A 16,981-nucleotide genomic window follows, 5' to 3' on the forward strand; every position below is an offset into this window, starting at 1 on the left:
TTTGGAGAGAGAACTGAGAGAGTAGCTAACGGGATCCTGGTGTTGAGTCGTCCCCCAAAAGGCAGCAGCCATCCTGCTCAGGCAGACCACTCCCCTCTGAGCAACTGCAGCCTGATGGGAAATAATAGCCCTAACTCCCAGAGAGACTCTGCCCGGGTTCTGTGGTACTTAAGCCTGATTGCTCAGTGCAGAGTGACCAGATTAACAACTGAAGGAGACAGCCACAGACAGTAGATCCCTGGCAGTCTCAGAGCAGGCTGCCTAGGTCAGACAGGGTCAACATCTGATATTACCAGAGGCAGATCCAGAAAGGAAAAACAGTGGTAAGTGCTAGAAGCTACCAAGATGAAATCCACTGTGGTCTTCTCCATGATTAGAGATAATTTCTTTCCTGCATAGCTTTTTAACATTCATTTCTTGTCCATCAAGTTTGTGCATATTAAGTCACTAGATTTTATACTATAGTTTATTTCTCTTCTTTCTTAAATAGTCTTAATCTCGTTACATGCTCATTAATACAGGTTCATTTGCTGTTGATAATGGAATTGTGGGGAGGCGGTTTGAGATATATTTGCAGATGTGAGTTTGTTCTTTGGGTTTTGTAGTTTTGTTCTGGCAGCACCTGCACATCAGCATATAAGATGTGGTGGATGGAGTGACCCTCAGTCAACCACCTGGAGGGAAAGACCCACCAACGAACAATCCAACAACAATCAAAACCCAATTACATCCACCCTCGTTGGTGTGGCTCAGTGGTTGAGTGCCCGCCTGAGAAAAAGGGTTGCTGGTTCAGCTCCCAGTCTAGGGCACATGTCTGGGTTGCCAGCCAGGCCCCCAGTGAGTGGTGCTTGAGAGGCAACCACACATTGATGTTCCTCTCCCTCCCCTCTCTAAAAAATGAAGTAAATAAAATCTTAAAAAAAAAAAAAAACCAATTACATCCAAAGAGTCACTATAAATGGCATAAAGGGCTTCCCAAGAGCATTAAGTTCAAGAGATCAAGGAGACTGCACCACTGAATCTCACAGGTCTCCTACCATAGAAGGTCACACCACAAACTCAGGGACTCAAAACAGATCAATTTAAGAAGCAGAGGCAAACAAGAAGAGTCTCACAATAATGGGAAGACAATGAAACAACCTCCAAATGAAAAGAAAGGAGGAATCCTCAGAAAGAATGCTAAATGACGTAAAGGGAAGTCAACTATCAGATTTTGAGTTCAAAACAATGGTTATAATGAAGCTCAATGAACTGAGTGAGAATTACCAAAAATACGGGGAAGCTAAATGGAATATTCTATGAATTACACCAGCATGGAAAAGGACATAGAAACTGTCAACAAGAACCAAGAGGAAATGAAGAATACAATTTCTGAATTGAGGAACACAGTAGAAGGAGTTAAAAGCAGGCTAGATGAAGCAGAGGATTGAATCAGCGAACTGGAGGACAAGGCAGAGAAAAAAAATCCAGAAAGAGCAAGAAAAGGAAAAAAGACTAAAAAATAATAAAGAGGGGGTTAAGGGAACTGCAGGACAACATGAAGTGTAACAATAATTGTATAATAGGGATACCAGAAGGAGAAGAAGAAGAGCAAGGGATAGAAAACCTGTTTGAAAAAGTAATGATGGAAAACTTCCTTAATTTGATGAGAGAAGAAGTCACACAAATTCAGGAAGCAAAGAGGGTCCCAATCAGGAGGAACCCAAAGAGGCCCACTGCAAGACACATCATAAATAAAATGGCATAATTCAAAGAGAAAGAGAGAATCCTAAAGGCAGCAAAGGAGAAACAGGAAGTAACATACAAGGGAGGCCCAATAAGACTATCAGCTGATTTCTCAATAGAAACACTACAATCCAGAAGGGATTGGCAAGAAATATTCCAAGTAATGAAAGCCAAGGCCTGCAATCAAGACTACTTTATCCAGCAAGGCTCTCAGTTAAAATGGAAAGCCAAATAAGGAGCTTCCCAGACAAAATAAGGCTGAAAGAATACACCTCCACTAAACCAGCTATGCAAGATATGCTAAAGGCACTGCTTTAAGAAAAGGAAGAAAAAGAGTGAGAGAGAGGAACACAGGTACAAAGAGGGTAGTATAGAGATGAATAACTACCTAACAATAATAACTTTAAATGAATGGATTAAATGCTCCAATCAAAAGATGTAGGGTAGCTGAATGGATAAGAAAACATGACCCACACATATGCTGCCTACAAGAGACCCACCTCAGAAAAAAAGACCTACACAGACTGAAAGTTAAGGGGTAGAAAAATATATTCCATGTAAATGGACAGAAAAAAAAAGCTGGGGTAGCAATACTTATATCAGACAAAATAGACTTCAAAACAAAGACCATAAAAAGAGACACCGAAGAACACTTCATAATACTCAAGGGAATAATCCATCAGGAAGACATAAACATTGTAAACATATATGCATCCAACATAGGAGCACCCAAATACATTAGGAAAATCTTGGGGAACTTCAAGAAAGATATAGACAGCAACACACTTATAGTAGGGAATTTTAACACCCCACTATCCAAAAATGGATAGGTCTTCCAAACAAAATATCAACAAGGGTATTGCAGCATTCAACAAGGCCATAGATCAAATGGACTTAACAGATATATATAGAACCTTTCATCCCAAAGAAGTAAAAGTACACATTCTTTTCAAATGCACATGGAACATTTTCAAAGATAGACCATATGATAGTATGCAAGACCAGCCTCAACAAATTCAAGAAAATTGAAAACATATCAAGCACTTTCTCAGACCACAAGGGCCTGAAACTAGACACCAACCTTGAGAAAAAAAGCTCAAAAAAACTGAAATTCATGGAGATTGAATAGCATGCTATTAAACAATGAATAGGTTAATAATGAGATCAAGGAAGAAATCAAAATGTTTCTGGAAACAAGTGAAAATGAACACACAACAGTCCAACACTTATGGACACAGCAAAAGCAGTCCTGAGAGGGAAGTTCATACACATACAGGTCTACCTAAACGATATAGAAACATTTCAAATAAACAACCTAACACTACATCTACAAGAACTAGAGGAACAACAGCAAACAAAGCCCAGAGCAAGTAGAAAGGAAGAAATAACCAAGATCAGAGCAGCATTACACAACATAGAGACTAAAACAACAATCCAAAAATCCAGAAGCTGGGTATTTGAAAAGATAAACAAATTGACAAGCCTTTAAGCAGACTCATCAAGAAAAAAAGAAAGAGGACACAAATAAACAAAATCAGAAGTGAAAGAGGAGAGATTTCAACTGATACCACAGAGATAAAAAGGATTGTAAGAAATTAGGGAGGTGGGTTTGGCTGGGGTGGGGCAGAGGAGTGGGGAGAAAATGCAGACAACTGTAATTGAACAACAATAAAATATTTTTTTTAAAAAAAGGGTTGTAAGAAATTATCACAAACAACTATATACCAGGAAATTAGAATACCAGGGTGAAATGGACAAATTTCTAGAAATATATAATCTTCCAAAACTAAATGAAGAAGCAGCAGAAAGCCTACACAGACCAATAACAGCTGATGAAATCAAAGCAGTAATCAAAAAACTCCCAGCACACAAAAGCCCTGTACCAGTTTCACAGGAGATTTTTACAAAACTTTTAAGGAAGAGCTAACCCCTATTTTTCTCAGATTATTCCAAGAAATCCAAGATGAGGGAAGACACTCAAACTCTTTTTACAGAGCCAGCATCATCCTAATTCCAAAACCAGACAAAGACAAAACAAGGAAAGAAGACTACAGGCCAATGTTGCTGATGAACATAGATGCCTAAATCCTCAACAAAATATTAGCAAACTGCAAACTGCATCCATCAATACATTAAAAAGACCATACACCATGATCAAGTGGGATTCATCCCAGGGATGCAAGGATGGTACAGTATTCACAAATCAAGAAACGTAATACATCACATAAACAAAAGGAAAGACAAAAATCACATGATCATATCAATAGATGAGGAAAAAGCATTTGATAAGGTACAGCACCCATTTATGATTAAAAACACTCAGCAAAGAGGGAGTAGAGGGAGCATTCCTCAACATGATAAAGGCCATATACGAGATTCCTACAGCCAACATCATATTCAACAGGGAAAAACTAAAAGCTTTCCCACTAATATCAGGAACAAGACAAGGATGCCCCCTTTCACCACTTCCATTCAACATAGTATTGGAAGTCCTAGCCACAGCAATCAGACAAGAAAGAGAAATAAAAGGCATCCAAATTGGAAAGGAGGAAGTAAAACTCTCACTGTTTGCAGATGAGAGTTTTACATAGAAAACCCTAGAGACTCCACCAAAAAACTACTCAACCTAATAAGTGAATTTGGCAAAACAGCAGGGTTCAAAATCAATATTCAGAAATCAAAGACATTTTTGTATACCAACAATGAAATATCAGAAACAGAAATCAGGAAGAAAATCCTATTTGCTATAGCAACAAGAAAAATAAAGTACTTAGGAATAAAATCAACAAAGGAGGTAAAAGACCTGTACTCAGAGAACTATGCAACACTGAAGAAAGAAATTAAGGAAGACATAAATGGAAGCATAACCATGTTCATGGATTGGAAGAATCAACATCATCAAAATGACCATACTACCCAAAGCAATTTATAGATTCAAGGCAATCTCTATGAAAATACCAATGACATATATTTCACAGATATAGAACAAACACTTCAAAAATTCATATGGAACCCTAAACAACCTTGAATAGCCACAGCAACTTTGAGAAAGAAGAACAAAGTAGGAGGGATCACAAACCTAATATCAAGCTATATTATAAGGCTGCTGTAATGGAAACAGTATGGTACTGGCATAAGAACAGAAATGTAGATCAATGGAACAGAATAGAGCCCAGAAATAAACCCAGGTCTCTATAGTCAATTAATATTTGACAGAGGGGGAAGAAGCATAAAATGGAGTAAGAATAGCCTGTTCAACAAATGGAAACAACCACTAACTTACACCATTCACAAAAATAAACTCAAGATGGATAAGAGACTTAAATATAAGTTGTAATACCATAAAAGTCCTAGAGGAGAACATAGGTAGGAAAATCTCAGATATTCCACACAGCAATATTTTCACTGATATGTGCCCAGAATAAGGGACATAAAGGAAATAATAAACAAATAGGACTTCATCAAAATAAAAAGCTTTAGCACAGCTAAAGAAAACATTAGCAAAATGAAAAGGGAACCAACTGTATGGGAAAATATACTTGCCAATGATACCTTAGACAAGGGTTTGATCTCCAAAATATATAAATACCTCACACAACTGCACTCCAGGAGGACAACAACCCAATTTAAAAAATGGGCATAAGATCTGAACAGACACTTATCCAAGGAGGGCATACAGAGGGCCCAGAGACATATGAAAAGATGCTCAGTATCACTAGCCATGAGAGATGCAGATTAAAACCACAGTGAGATACACTTCACACCAGTCAGAATGGCCATCATAAACAAATCAACAAACAACAAATGCTGGAGAAGTTGTGGAGAAAAGGGAACCCTAGTGTAATGTTGGTGGGAATGCAGACTGGTGCAGCCACTGTGGAAAACAGTATGGAATTTCCTTAAAACTAAAAATGGAACTACCTTTTGACACAGCAATTCCACTGCTGGGATTATGCCCTAAAAAATCCTGAAACGCCAGTCTCAAAGAACCTATGTACCCCAATGTTCACAGCAGCACAATTTACAATAGCCAAGTATTGGAAGCAACCTAAGCGCTTATCAGTAAAAGAGTGAATTAAAAAACTGGTACATTTACATAATGGAATACTATGCATCAGAAAGATAGAAGGAGCTCCTACCCTTTGCAACAGCATGGATGGATTTGGAGAGCATTATGCTAAGTAAAATAAGCCAGGCAGTGAAAGACAAATACCATATGATCTCACCTACAAGTAGAACCTAATCAACAAAACAAACAAGCAAGTGAATATAACCAGAGACATTGAAATAAAGAACAAACTGACAGTAACTGGAGGGGAGGTGGGAGATGATAACAGGGGATAAAGGGAGAAAGGTCTTCCAAGAACATGTATGAAGGACACATGGACAACGTCAGAAGTGGGTAGGATCAAGGGTGTTCAGTGGGGATGGCTGGGGTGGTAGTGAGTAGTGGTGGGAAAATGGAGACAACTGTACTGGGACAACAATAAAAAAAGAGATAGAGAAAGAAACTGGAAATTGCCAATGAAAGATACACACTTAGGTTGACTGTCTTTCCATGAAACCTTTAAATAGAAAAACCTAGAAGTTATATGTATTAGGTTAATTTAATGAACTTTCAATAGCATTAAAATCATTATTTTACTTACTGTTAAAAAATAATATTTTAGGGTTTTTTTTTAGCATATCTGATTCTTTGATAAATGCTCTAAGCAACCAGAGTTAGTATCACAAAGTAGTAAATGTCCAGGCTTGTTGAGCCAACGTCTCTGGTTTTACGTGGGAAATATTTTTGAAATAGAAGTATGTCCCCTTTTCCCTGCATTTTAATTTATATTAAATATTTTAAGTGGTTGTAGGAATCTTTGCTATTTCTTCACCGTTAAAAAATCTGAACTTACTGATTAGGTCACTTTCTATCCAGTAATTTGTAGTCTAACAGTGAAATCACCACGTTGAATCCCTCAGGCTGAGAACGTGGGCTGGAAGGTGCACTGGGCAGTTAGTTAGTGGTCAGTACCTTGATCAGTGGTACCTTTTAACATCACCTGGCACTTTCCAGGTAAAAATTACTGTGGCTTCTAGGTGTCAGTAATTACTAAAAAACCGAAGAAATGGATTATATATGTTGAAATCCAGGAGCTTTTAACTTATTTAAAGTTGTAAGTCTTATCAAATGCGGTGGTGAGGTAAAGCTTCTTTGAGAGTTAGGACCAGCTTCCACCCAGAATTGCAGGACAGGTGCCCCTGAGGTCCACGGTGGCACCTCGCCTTCCACGTCCTTCCTGCACAGCAACCTGACTGTCAAGCAACTGCAAGAGCCAGTGTTTTCACTGGATGCCGATGACAAGAAGGAAGCTGAGTGCAGTCAGTTTTGGATACTCTGCCAACAGCCCCTAATAGGCATTTTCTACTATAGCCTCTTCCCTTGTAGAGGAAAAAGTCCAAAATCAGGAAGATGCATTTTTTTAATTAATTGTTGTTCAGTTACAGTTTCCTCATTTCCCCCCATTACTCTCCTCCACCCTCCCCTCCCCCATCTTCCACATTCAGTCCCTCCCTCATTGTCTTTGTCCTTGTGTCCTTTATACATGTTCCTTGACTCTTCCCCTTTTATCCCCTGATTGACCCCCTCCCGCCTCCTATCTGGTCACTGTCGGTTTGTTGTTTATTTCCATGTCTCTGTTTCTATTTTGCTCGCATGTTTACTTTATTGCTTAGGTGCATTCTTATTTGAGAAGAAAGTGAAACTAACAACTTCGAGACCCATCAAGATACCTGGAGATATTGCTTAAATCTGAGCAGCCAATCCACGTTGACCTTCCTCAGAGAAACAACACGGATGAACACCCACCAGAACTGGCCATAACCTAAAATTCCACAGTTTCCATTCAAATACTCAAGGGAGGTGATTCAGAAATGATATCACATGCTGCATTTTACTCAATTCCATGTGACAAAATATGAGCCTAGACTAAGACATCCATTTCAATCAGTAGGTGTATTGAGCCACAGATTTCATCAAAAAAAATATGGATCTAGGCAGCAACTGCCAGCTGGTTTGGGGAGGCCCTGGCCCCACACGGCATTGCAGTACAAAAACATATTTTCAGCAACTTCAGAGAACAAGAATGGGCTACAGATAAAGTACTCTACTCAAGGTATCATCTGCGGACTAGCAGCATCATCAGTATCTGGGAGCTTATTAGAAATGCGGAATGTCAAACCCCCTGCTAGAACTGTCGAATCACAGTGTGAACTTTCAAGTCACATGGTGATTTATGTGCACAACCTTGCTTAAGAAACATGGATTATACCTTTAAGAGGCATCAGGTAATAGAGGACCTGGGGTACATGTTTTCAAAATTGATGACCTCAGATATGTGCATAAACCACAGAGATAGAAAAAATATAGAAGATAGATGATTGATCTTAGTCTAATTGGTGGCATTAAAATAGCAGAAGAATGTGCCAATAGGAGGGCATTGGACAGCATGAAATATAGAAACGTAGGGTCCAGTGAGTGGAATTAGCAGTGTTTATTCAATCATGACTCGAAAGTCATCTTTCGCAGCACATGCCCCCTCTCTTTGCTCTATTTGTGAGCAAATCGGCCTCCTTTTTAATTTTCTCCTGAGAGGGTAAGTGTGGTTAAGCTCTGCTCTATTTGCTTGGAACTGCATCAGGACATGAAGGTACTTAGAGCACTGAAATCGACACGGTACTGCCCACAACCTTGTGACTCACAACTAAAAACAAGAAAGGTCTACATATGATCTCACCTTTAACTGGAACATAATCAACAAAAGAAAAAAGCAAACAAAATATAACCAGAGACATTGAAATTAAGAACATTGAAACAATAGCCAGAGGGGAGTGGGGAGGGGATAGTGGGGAGAGGGATTTCCAGGAGCTACTATAAAGGACACAAGGACAAACTCAAGGAGTAGAGGTGGGGGAGGGAGGTGGGACTGGCTGGGGTGGGGTGGAGGGAAGGGGAGAAAATGCAGACAATTGTAACTGAATAAAAATAAATAAATAAATTAAGGAAAAAAAAGAGAAAGGTCTACAGAGTTCTGATTCTCCAATGGTGATTTTTAAGGTACTGTTGGGGTAAATTCAACTATTGAATTCTTTCCCCGACTTACGATATACCCCATGATATTCAAAGATTAGAGTTGTGCTGTCCAATGTGGTAGCCACTGGCTACACATGGTTATTTACATTGTAATTAATTAAAATTAAATATAAGATTCAGTTTTCAGTTCCACTGCTCACATGTCAAAGTGTGCAATAGCCACATGTGCTTGGTGGTAACTCTGTTGAACAATGTACACATAAAAGATGTCCTTCATCAAGAAGATTACATTAGACCAGACAGATAGATGAAAGAAGAGACAGAGAGGGATGGGGAGGGAGGGAGGGAGGAAGGAGGAAGGGAAGGAAGGAAGGAAGGAAGGAAGCGAGGAAGGAAGGAGATGTAGCCATAGATACATTTATAGTGGTGTGCCAGAGTCATCTCCTCCCTGTTCTCTAGAACCAACTATTAAATATCCAGAAATTTTGTGAGATGGTTGTCAAACCATCAGTAGTTTGAAATGAACCATGATGGGAGTATCTATATCATAGGAATAACTATAATGCATGGATTTTTCTTTTCTGAGAAAATATGTTTACATCACTGATTATAGGTAGATATAGAAATATTTATGTTTATCAGACCTGTTTAAATACCCAGTATATTTGATGTTCTTAGCTTTGCCCACTGAGAGGATCTAGAAGTAAGGAAACCCTAAGAGCAATGAGTACTCCCAGATCTGATTTGGGGTTCTAAATACCGTTTCTCACTAAAATAAACCAGAGGTCCTTGGTGAAATGGCAGATTTCAGGGCTGATCAGGGAAATATAGAGAAATATTGAATGCCTTGCGACAGAAAGCAAGGAAGTACTAGGAAAATGATAAGTGAGCTCTGACTAGGTAGCTCAGTTGGTTAGAGCATCATTTCAATACGCCAAAGTTTCAGGTTCAATCCATGGCCAGGGCACATATAAGAAACAACCAATGAATGCATAAATAAGTGGAACAACAAATCAGTCAATGTTTCTATCTCTCAAAAATCAACAAATAAAAAAAAATTAAAGAAAATGATAGGTGAAAAGGATATAGGACACTCTTTATGGAGATATGTCATTATAAATTTATTAAAACCCATAGAATGTACAACACCAAGAGTGAACCCTAGTTTAAATCGTGTATTCTAGGTGATGATCACGTGTTACTGTAGGCCCACTGATTATAACAAATGATACACTCCTGTGAGGGATTCTGGTAGTTGGGAAAGCTGAGTATAGGTGGGGGGAGAAGGTTATGGGAAATCTCTGTCCTTTTCACACAATTTTGCTGTGTATGTAAAATAGCTCTAAAAATAAAGTCTATTGAATAAAATAACAATTAAAAAGAAAGAAAAACTTAAAAAGGGCTCCAGTGGACAAACCCGAGAGAATTTGGTCATAAAGAAGGAGGAGGAGGAGGAGGGGGAGGGGAAGGAGAATGATGTAGAGGGTAAATTTCTAATACAGGGGCCAGCAGCAGTAGGCCTGTTTGAGTGTGGTTGGTGGGGTAATAATATGGGTATAATAATTTAGAGTTTTAATTTGAACATTTCACCTAAAATGTCATGTGGTGTGCTTGAGTGTGATATTATGTTACAGAATGACATGCTTATGATTTCGTAATAAAAGATTCTGTAATAAAAAAGGGGCGTTATTTGTGCCAGACACTGTATATGATATCATACTGATATAAATAAAACACAAATAAGTAAATGAGAGAAAATGAAAAGCTCCCCCTTACAGTGGAACATAAACTCATAAAAGTAATAGAAATGATGGAATTAGAAAGTCATCAGTTTGCAACCATCGTAGTAAAAATAATTCCATCAAAAACAATCTATGGATGATAAAATTAGTAAGTGAAAGGTTGAAAAAGAACGGAATATTTTCTTAGCTCTAAAGGCCTCCCCACAAGTTACTTATTAATTACAAATAAAAAATAAAACTTTACAGCGGTTTAAACTAGTGAACACAATTTTAATCAGGCGTTCCAAGTTAAGGCACCTGCACTGTGCAATGTACTTCCTAATGTGAGGAAGTCTTTTTCTATTTTTCTTGGTGAATATTCTATGTCTTATGGCTAGCAGCCACCTTTCTACCCTCTTTTTTTTTTTTATTTTATTCTTGTTCAAGTACAGTTTTCTGCCCTTTCTTCCCACCTTTCCCCCCACCCCAGCCATCTCCACCTCCATCCCCTGATTCCACCACTCCTTGGTTTTGTCCATGTGTCCTTTGGTTGTTCCTGAAAACCCTTCCCCCTTCTCCTCCACCCACCCCATTATCCCCTCCCATCTCCCCTGCAGTTACTGTCCACTTCTTCTTAATTTCAATGTCTCTGGTTATATTTTGCTTGCTTTTTTGTTTTGTTGATTAGGTTCCACTTAAAGTCGAGATTATATGATATTTGTCTTTTACCTCTTGGCTTATTTCACTTAGCATAATGCTGTCCAGTTCCATCCATGCTGTCGCAAACGGTTGGAGCTCCTTCTTTCTGCTGCATAGTATTCCATTGTGTAAATGCACAACAGTTTTTTAAATATGTTTTATTGATTATGCTATTCCAGTTGTCCCATTTTACCCCCTTTATTCCCCCCTGCCCTGTGCACCCCCTCCCACCTGCATTTCCTCTTTTAGTTCATGTCCATGGGTCATACATGTAAGTTCTTTGGTTTCTCCATTTCCTATACTATTCTTAACCTCCCCCTGTCTATCTTCTACCTGCCATTTATGCTACTTATTCCCTGTACCTTTCCCCCTCTCTCCCCCTCCCACTCCCCCACTGATAACCCTCCATGTGAGCTCCATTTCTGTGATTCTGTTCCTGTTCTAGTTGTTTGCTTTTGTTTTTGTTTTAGGTTCAATTGTTAATAACTGTGAATTTGCTGTCATTTTACTGTTCATATTTTTTATCTTCTTTTTCTTAGATAAGTCCCTTTAACATGTCATATAATAAGGGCTTGGTGATGATGAACTCCTTTAACTTGACCTTATCTGAGAAGCACTTTATCTTCCCTTCCATTCTAAATGATAGCTTTGCTGGATACAGTAATCTTGGATGTAAGTCCTTGCCTTTCATGACTTTGAATACTTCTTTCCAGCCCCTTCTTGCCTGTAAGGTCTCTTTTGAGAAATCAGCTGACAGTCTTATGGGAACTCCTTTGTAGGTAACTGTCTCCTTTTCTCTTGCTGCTTTTAAGATTCTCTCCTTATCTTTAATCTTGGGTAATGTAATTATGATGTTCCTTAGTGTATGGTTCCTTGGGTCCAAGTTTTTTGGAACTCTCTGAGCTTCCTGGACTTCCTGGAAGTCTATTTCCTTTGCCAGATTGGGGAAGTTCTCCTTCATTATTTTTTCAAATAAGATGTCAGTTTCTTGCTCTTCCTCTTCTCCTTCTGGCACCCCTATGATTTGGATGTTGGAACATTTAAAGATGTCCTGAAGGTTCCTAAGCACCTCCTCATTTTTCTGAATTCTTATTTCTTTAATTCTTCTCTGGTTGAATGTGTCTTTCTTCCTTCAGATTAACACTATTGATTTGAATCCCAGTTTCATTCCCATCACTGTTGGTTCCCTGTACATTTTCCTTTATTTCACTTAGCATAGCCTTCATTTTTTCATCTAATTTGCAACCATATTCAACCAATTCTGTGAGCATCCTGATTACCAGTGTTTTGAACTCTGCATCTGATAGGTTGGCTATCTCTTCGTTGCTTAGTTGTATTTTTTCTGGAGTTTTGATCTGTTCTTTCATTTGGGTCATTTTTTTTTTTTTTTGGTCTCAGTTTGCCTGTTATGTAGTGAGGGGCAGAGCCTTAGGTGTTCACCAGAGTAGGGCAACCCACGTCACTGCGTTGTGATGCTGTATGTGGGGGAGGGGTCTGAGAGGGAACAATGCCACTTGCCCTGCTCTCTGCTGGTATTCGGTCACTTCCCCCACTACCCACAATCAAATTGAGTCCTTCTGGTGCTGATTCCCGGGTGGGTGGGCTTGTGTACATTCTAGGACCCTGTGGGTCTTTCCAACGAACTCTCCTATAAGGCTGGGAGTTTCTCCCACTGCCACCTCAACCCCCACAGGTATTTTCAGTCAGAGGTTTGAGGCTGTATCTCCCCATGCTTGAACTCTGGGTTGCATGGTGTATCTCACTCCCTATTTGCTCCTCCTGGTTTATCTGCATGTGAATGTGGGCCTGCCCAGTCCGCAATCCACCACCTAGCTGGGTCCACCAGCCTCAGTCTTGCCTGCCCTGGTCCTCCAGCCACTCCCTTGCCATGAGTCCTCTCTGCCTGGCTGCCTGTCTCTGCCCCTCCTACTGGTCTAGATGAATGTTTCTTCTTTAACTCCTTGGTTGTTGGGCTTCCATACAGTTCAATTTTCTGGCAGTTCTGGTTGTTTTTTGTTTTTAAATTTGTTGTTGTCCTTTTGGTTGTGCAAGGAGGCAGTGTGTCTGAAGTCTTTTTTTAATAATTAAATTTTTATTTAATAATTTAATACTTAATACTTAATAATACTTAATAATTTAATAATACATTTATTTTTTATTGTTGTTCAGCTACAGTTGTCCTGCCTAATGTGATGAAGTCTTAATGCAAATGTCCATGCTGCTGGATGAGGCCAGAGACTACACATTGGAAACAAGCACCCCAGAGGTCCTGATACAGGTGAGCACAAGCCACTGACTGACTCCTGGGCATAAAATTCTTGTTTATGGTGCGTTTCAAGAATTAAACAAAGTTGTACCTTCATGTTCTAGAAAGTGCGTCTGGCTACAATTTACATCTGATTATGTCATTCTTCAATTTGGCAGAGATTCTTATCTGCATAGAGAACTTCATGCACATTTTCAGAAGCAACACCTACCTCTGAGCCTCCCCCATCACTGGCCCTCAGAAGCATGCCTTGTTTACCTTTATGGGAGTCTGTTTCTTTGGAATTTTGGGAGTTAATCATCAGCTGCAGAAAATCCACTCGGTGCTGGAAGCAGAAGGAAAAGTTACAATGACACAGTCACTTGTGAAGTCAGAAATAAGTCAAGAGTGCAGTACTATATTTCTTTCCTAATAAAATGACCCCTGTTTTTCTTTCTCAAATTTATTTTTCAATTACAGTTTCTATTCAATATTATTGGTATTAATTTTAGGCATACCACATAGTGGTGAGATAATCATATACTTTACAAGGTGTTCCCCTGAACATTTCCAGTACCTACCTGGTCCACAGGTATTGTAATATTATTGACTATATTCACTATGCTATATAATATGGCCCCTTTAAGTCCAGAAGTCTCACTAGTGCTGAGTCATAAGTGGGCACAAACATCCAGCTACCAATCTTGGAGAGGAGGATGTTCTCCTGAGAGAAATCTAGCCAAAATTCAACTGCTTTTTGGTCCTCACTCTCTCTGATTTTTTGGCTTCTCTCGCTTTTGAACACAGCTTCCTGGTCAAAAAGGTGCCTGTTCCCTCTCTTGTCACACCTGCTGGCTCACACACACAAAATCTCTGACCTCATTTTTTTTCTCTAGCCTTAATTCTTCATGAATGGCCATATACATTAATCTCCAAGACTTGAAGGGTTTATTGGAGCTTTTTCTGTGATCAGTTTCAAATGCCCACCATCCTGGAACTCTCCACAATGTTCAATGCAATCCTGGGGTACCTAACCCTATCACCGTGACTTGCAGACGTTCTTGTGCTGGCCTCCAGGCCCATGAAGGCAAAGCTGGGTTGGCCAGCTTGTAATCTCAAGGCCCAGAGAAGACTCCTGCCCTCTCAGTCTCTGAGCAGGCTCTGACTTAACATAGAGTACACTCTGTCAGGTGCCTCATGGGGACTTCATTGCAGAATGTGTAAAGTAAGAAGCTTGGAAGTGATATGATTCTGTGCTAGCTTTAGGCCTGGGGAAATGAGAATACCAGAAAAATAATTTTTAAATAGCAATTCTTTCCTTTCACAATTTATTGAAAGGAAGTTGTATGTTTTATGTGGAAAAAAGAACTCAAAAATGTTTTGAGATTTGTGGTGACGTATTAACCATTGTTATATTTCAAACATTGTCTCTCAGACTCGTTTTCTTTTTTTCTTTTCCAAATTCTACCTTCTTTATTCCCTACAATATGTTATATAACTTTCCTCCTATAAAACTAGAGTTCTCTACCCATCTAAAATAAGAGAAGTGCACAAATCATATGTCTACAGCTCAGTAAGTTATCAAAAAGGGAACACACTCATGTAACCACCACCAGATTTTACCTTTTGTTTATCTTGAAGGCGACTTTCTTTCATTCTTTCTATAGATTTTTTGAAAAAATCAGTAACTCTTTTTGGAAACAGATGAATATTTAATACTTCAAAAACTGGGGTAAGGAACGGAAAGAGTACTGTAAGAAAAAAAAGAAAGTACAATGAAAATATGAATGCACCTGAAGCAATTAAAATTTCCTCTTCCAATCAGAAGAGTAAAAGACACCAGGCTCTCAACAAGGAGCCATTCCCTCTATGACCTTTGCTCAGACTTCCGAGCACATGGCCGAGCAAGGGCAAGTCCACACATAAGGGCCATCACTGTAGCAGTGAGATCAGCGGCCCCTCCCTCACCTTCTGGGTGACTAAAAGAACAGGATGTCATTCCTGATTGGCTTTGCATTTTATCTATTGAATTAGACTGTCCTTGAATACACTGGACCAGAGTCTGAGACTTTAATAATCACGCTGTTCAAGAAGTTGGAGTCAGACGCACATGCATGGACGCAGTAGAGCACTAGACGTGAAAATGTCAACAATTATTGTTTCTGAGTATTTAATTACAGGTGAGTCTTATTTCTTTGTCTTTTAAAAAAGTTTTGAAAATTTTATAAGAAATATGCGTTGTATAATAATATATTAACCAAAATATATTTTTAAAAAAGAATTGGTAGTTAGGATAGTAATAATATAGTGTATGTCTTTCAACCACAATGGAATGGAATTAGAAATCAATAATAGAAAGAAAATTGGGAAACTCACTAATACATGGAAATTTTTAAAATACCCTCCTAAAAATCCATGGGTTGTACAAGAAATCAAATGGGTAATTGGGAATTACTTTGAGATGAAGAAAATTTGAGACATAGCATACCAAAATTCATGGATGTAACAAAAGGGGCACTCAGAGAGAACTTTATGGCTATAAATGCCTACACTTAAAAAAAACCCCAAAGATCTCACATCAATAACCACACTTTCCCCCTTAACATAGTGAGAAAAAAGAGCAACCAAAACCAAAGCAAGCCATTAAAGGAAATAATACAGATGAGAGAAAAAACTAATAAAATAATAAAAACAACAGAGAAGAATAATGAAATCAAAAGATGATTCTTTGAAAACATTTAAATTCATCAAGAATAAAGAAAAGAACATTTCAATTACTAGCATTGAAAATGAAAAAAGGGAGATTACTAGTGACATTTTAAAAAGAACTATATAGAAATATTATGAACAATCACATGCCAATAATTCAGGTAACTTAGATGATATGGACAAATTCCTATAAATACACAAACTACAAAAACTGCCTCAGAAAAGAAATAGACAATCTGAATAAACCTATAGCAAGTAATAAGACTAAATTAGTAATCAAGAAACCACCCATACAAGAGAGGTAATGTCCAGATGGCTTCAATGGTGAATTCCACAAAATGTTTAAGGAAGAATAGACACTAATTTTTACAAATTCTTCTAGAGATAAAAGGGGAATGAACACTTCTAAACTCATTGTACAAGGCCAGTATTATCCTGATACTAAAACCAGACAAAGATATCACAGGAAAAGAAAGCTACAGACAAGCATATCTTATGAAAATGGATGCATTAATCTTTAACAAAACTCAATCCAGAAATATGAAAAGAAGTATACACCATAATCATCTGGGGTTTATCCCAGGAAAGCAAGTTGTGAATAAAAAACAAAAACCATATGGTGTTCTCAGTAGATACAGAAAAAGCATTTGACAAAACCCAATACCATTTTGTGATTTAAGAAAACACTTAACAAAATGAGAATAGAAAGGAATTTCCTCAGCCTGATGAAGGACATCTATGAAAAACCCATAGCTAACACCATACTTAATAGTGAAAGCCTGAATGTTTCCCCTAAGGTTAGGA

General features: G+C 38.5%; 1 protein-coding gene and 1 long non-coding RNA gene across 2 annotated transcripts in view; one reads left to right on the forward strand and one right to left on the reverse strand.

Moving 5' to 3' along the window:
• LOC123480838 (uncharacterized) overlaps nt 1–13,780 on the forward strand; it is a 53,616-nt gene extending 39,836 nt beyond the window's left edge. The window contains exons 2-3 of the long non-coding RNA XR_006656961.2: nt 13,393–13,501; nt 13,648–13,780. This is a non-coding gene — a long non-coding RNA (uncharacterized lncRNA). The remainder of the gene's footprint in view (nt 1–13,392; nt 13,502–13,647) is intronic.
• Nucleotides 1–16,981, reverse strand: part of LOC112314814 (cytochrome P450 3A12) — a 61,660-nt gene that overhangs the window by 14,044 nt on the left and 30,635 nt on the right. Inside the window, exons 8-9 of the mRNA XM_053910404.2 lie at nt 15,092–15,219; nt 13,748–13,814 (exon numbers count right to left, since the gene is read on the reverse strand). Coding sequence (XP_053766379.1) covers nt 13,748–13,814; nt 15,092–15,219 — 195 coding nt within the window. The remainder of the gene's footprint in view (nt 1–13,747; nt 13,815–15,091; nt 15,220–16,981) is intronic.

Source organism: Desmodus rotundus, chromosome 1 (genome assembly GCF_022682495.2).
Source record: "Desmodus rotundus isolate HL8 chromosome 1, HLdesRot8A.1, whole genome shotgun sequence".
NCBI classification, from domain to species: Eukaryota; Metazoa; Chordata; class Mammalia; order Chiroptera; family Phyllostomidae; genus Desmodus; species Desmodus rotundus.